Source organism: Octopus bimaculoides, chromosome 15 (genome assembly GCF_001194135.2).
Source record: "Octopus bimaculoides isolate UCB-OBI-ISO-001 chromosome 15, ASM119413v2, whole genome shotgun sequence".
Taxonomy (NCBI): domain Eukaryota; kingdom Metazoa; phylum Mollusca; class Cephalopoda; order Octopoda; family Octopodidae; genus Octopus; species Octopus bimaculoides.
Window position 1 is genome coordinate 14,917,446 of NC_068995.1, and position 3,959 is coordinate 14,921,404.

A 3,959-nucleotide genomic window follows, 5' to 3' on the forward strand; every position below is an offset into this window, starting at 1 on the left:
CATGTTTCCAATGAGCTAGTCTTTTTTTTTTTTAATAATAATATTATCATTATAATAATGTAAGAAATAATAATAATGATAATAATGATAATAATAATAATAATAATAATAATAATAATAATAATAATAATAATAATAATAATAATGATAATTCTTTCTACTAAAGGCACAAGGCCTGAAATTTTGGGGGGAGAGGACCAGTCGATTACATCGACCCCAGTGTTTCACTGGTGCTTAATTTATCGACCCCGAAAGGATGAAAGGCAAAGTCGACCTCAGCGGAATTTGAACTCAGAACGTAAAGACAGACAAAATGCCACAAAGCATTTTGACTGGCAAGCTAACGATTCTGCCAGCTCACCACCTTAGTAATAATAATAATAATAGTAGTAGTAGTAGTAGTAGAAGTAATCTTCTTTAGTCATATGACAGCAATTGGTTTTGCATGTGTAACCATTTTGGGAACTGGTTGGGTTGATGAGCGTAGGTATCTGTGAACTCTGAGGAGTGAACAGGTCGGTTGTTCACTTGGTCTATAAAAGATGCAAACTGGCTTGAAAAAATAGAGCTTCTCAAGTCTCGCTCCTCCAGAGGCTCAGGCTTCATACACATCCTGTCTTGTGGATTAGGCATATAATGAGGATTAACAGGTGATAACGAAGAGGAATGCAGAGGCCTTCTCCCCAGAGCAGCAGGACTCCGAGAGTTGGATGTCAGATACAATTCTTGACGTAACTGTGAAGCAGACGAATGGTTTAGAGATGCCATAGATGTTAAAGCTTGAGTAAGAAGTGGGTAAGTCTTCTTACTCTCTTTTGATATCTTTTGTATGGGCAATGATAAGCTGGACGGTGCTGTGTTTCTTAAATGTGCCATTTGCTGCTGCTGCTGCTGCTGCTGCTGTTGTTGCTGGTGCTGTTGTTGTTGTTGCTGATGGTGTTGTTGCTGTTGTTGTTGTTGCTGTTGTTGTTGTTGCTGCTGCTGTTGATGCTGTTGCTGTTGATGTTGTTGTTGTAGATGGTGATGGAGGTTGTATGGCGAGTTGTTCAGCGATGACATAAGATTTGGGGATGTCTCAGAATGTAAGGATTGAAACTGACTAGCGTAGAATGGCGGAACTTTGGCTGCTGTTGACCATGGAGACAATTTAGACATGAAAGACGGTTGAAGAGAAGGTTTCTGAGCAGGCAAAGCCGAAGCAGGTGGAGGGGGACGCAGGGGGTAGACTCTCTTGCGGTCCCTTTTTAATTGATTGCGTAACTGACTGATAGCAGTCGTAGTAATTCGGGGCGTTGTACGTCTTGACGAAGATTTTGGTTTCACCTTCTGTATGGCAGACTGCCGGCAGTCTTGATCACAAATTAGTGCTTGCTGCTCAAAAAGGGAAGCGGAGCAAGAATCACCAGGAGACATTTGGCAGTCAAAGAGCACCACAGACATTTCACGGAGATTTACTCTGGCAGACTTTTGAAGAACTCTAGGAAGAGAAATAGATTCTTCTTTTGTTTCATCTAATGGTTCTGAACTTACAGTTTCAATTGGATTAGTTTTGGGAATATTAAAATTTTCAGCAGAATTCTTCTTAACTTCATCCTCATCAGCAGTAGTGGTAGTAGTAGTAGTAGTAGTAGAAGTGGTAGTGGTACTAGTAGTAGTACCAGTAGTTGTAGTAGAAGCAGATGTAGCAGTAATAGTAGTCACTGTAGTAGTACTAGAGGTGCTAAAATTTTTTTCAAATGAATCTTTTGTGTCCTCTTCTTCAGAAAACTGTTGATCGGCTATTCTTTTAGTTGGTTCCTTTTCACTGGAGACTTTGGTGACAACACTTTCTCGTTTTGGAGAAGCAGTTTTTGAAGAATCTTTTTCTGAGTTGGTAGTTTCTTCTGAATTAACAGGATTCTGAACAGATTTACTTTCAGTGTTTGTAGTTTTAATGGAATCGTTTTCCTGATTCAAAAGAACATTGTTTTGTGAAGATGAAACAGCATCCTGTGACTGGCTGGTGCGTTTCACATCTTCTGATTTCCGAAGAGATGAATTCTCTCGGAGTTTTTCACAAAGCTTATCGATTCTGGATTTCTTTGAAACAGGTATGGCAACATTTTCATCTAATTCTTCATCATCACCTACTTCAACGACTTGGATGTCTTGTATTCCATCACACTGAATTCGATGGACAACTTTTTCTTTTCGATAGTTGGCTAATGGCTTTTTGAAATCGCTGTCAGAATTCCTTTCATCAGCAGAAGAGTCATTCATAGATAAACCATCTTCTTTACCTCCATCACCCTGAAGAAATTTCTTACGAAAAATGCTTCGTGGCCGTAGCATTTTGGCATCTTCATGAGTAAAAATGCGATCGGGTAGGACTCCTTCTTCTCCATTTTGTTCCTGACTCATATATAAAGATCCACCAATGTAAATACGTTCCCCTTCCATAGCCCAGTATACAACCATAACTACAGCAATGACCAGGTAATTCTGTGATAGAATTCAAGTTGCAGCAGTATTCTATAGTTTTATCAGCAGTTAGAAGAAATAAAATCCATGTTGGTTTTCTTTTTCTTGGAAATTGGTTACATAAAACAGCCTTGAATCTGATGGAAGAAAAAAAATAGAAACATGATTCTCATAATTATGAAGAAATTAGATTAATTTATTGTGAAGGTACAATTATTTAAAACAAAAGAATACATATTTACATAGTCAATTTAAATGTAGACGTGAGAAAGATAACACAGTGTATGTAAATATAGATGTGTGTTAGGTCACATATGTGTGTAAATGTAAATATGGGTTAGCTAATATATGATGTATGTAAATATAAGCATGAATTAGAGTATGTAAATGTACACATTATATTACTTTTTAATAGCTTGATCAGGGGAACAAAAGCAGTGGCAATACTCTTTTTAGGACTTCTGTGAATGATGGAAAGAAGTCATTCTCAGACTAGAGACCAAACATGAATGCTGACAACAGAACAGATGCTACCAAAAGCAACCAAGAGCCAGGTAGTGATGATAAACCAGATGGATTGGGTTAGATAAAATATACTGGCTACAAATGTAGATTTGTGAGATAACATGTGGTGAATGTAAGTGTAGTGACTTAGATTAGATGACTGTAGTGTATGTAAACATAGGTATGTATTAGATGGTTTGTAGTGTATGCAAATACAGACCTGGGTTGAATAAAATATAATGTAGATACAGACATGGGATAGATATGCAAATTTAGATGCATGTCAGATGACAGTGTACAAAAATATACACATGGGTTAGACACCATACAGTGTGTCTAAATGTAGGTATGTACTAAACAACATATACAATTTATATGAATGTAGACATGGGTTAAATAACATGCTGTATATAATTATAAACATAGTTTAAATAAAATATAGTGTATGTTGACATGGGTTACATAACATTTAATGTAGGTGTGTGTGTGTGTGTGTGCAACTGCACATGTGCTATTGGTGATTTCTTTTCTTTCTTTGGATGTTTTACTTTTTCCTTTTTGACAAAGAGCTCTCCTCGAAACATCAAAAACCCTCTCTTTTTACCAAGTGTCAAACTAATACATTCTTTGTGCACATCTTCATTGTTTGTTATTGTTAATTTTGTTCTTTAATTTGAATTGACCACACACACACACACACACACACATATTAAGGGGTAGTAAGGTATGTAAACACAAATTAGGCTTGATATATATCTATATATATATATATACTTACATGGAACACAAAAAATACAGAATAAAGAAAAATACAATATAAAGAAATTATGTAATGTCTTGTAGCGACAGCTGTTTCAGGAAGCAAAGAGTTATGTAATAGTCATAACTTGCAGGTGGTATATGCAAAAAGTCACAAGTATGAAACCAGTGACCAGTCCAGTGAAGTTATTACAGTAAGTCCAACCTCTCTGGATGCTGTGGCTTTGCTCTGGATG

General features: G+C 36.6%; 1 protein-coding gene across 5 annotated transcripts in view; it reads right to left on the bottom strand.

The window, feature by feature from the left end:
- The window catches only part of LOC106876860 (myb-like protein Q), a 69,784-nt gene continuing 65,825 nt past the window's right edge, over positions 1 to 3,959 (bottom strand). For all 5 annotated transcript variants that reach the window (XM_014925591.2, XM_052973189.1, XM_014925590.2 and 2 more), the window contains one exon: positions 1 to 2,597. In XM_014925591.2, coding sequence (XP_014781077.1) covers positions 418 to 2,457 — 2,040 coding nt within the window. In that variant the 5' untranslated portion in view covers positions 2,458 to 2,597 and the 3' untranslated portion in view covers positions 1 to 417. The remainder of the gene's footprint in view (positions 2,598 to 3,959) is intronic.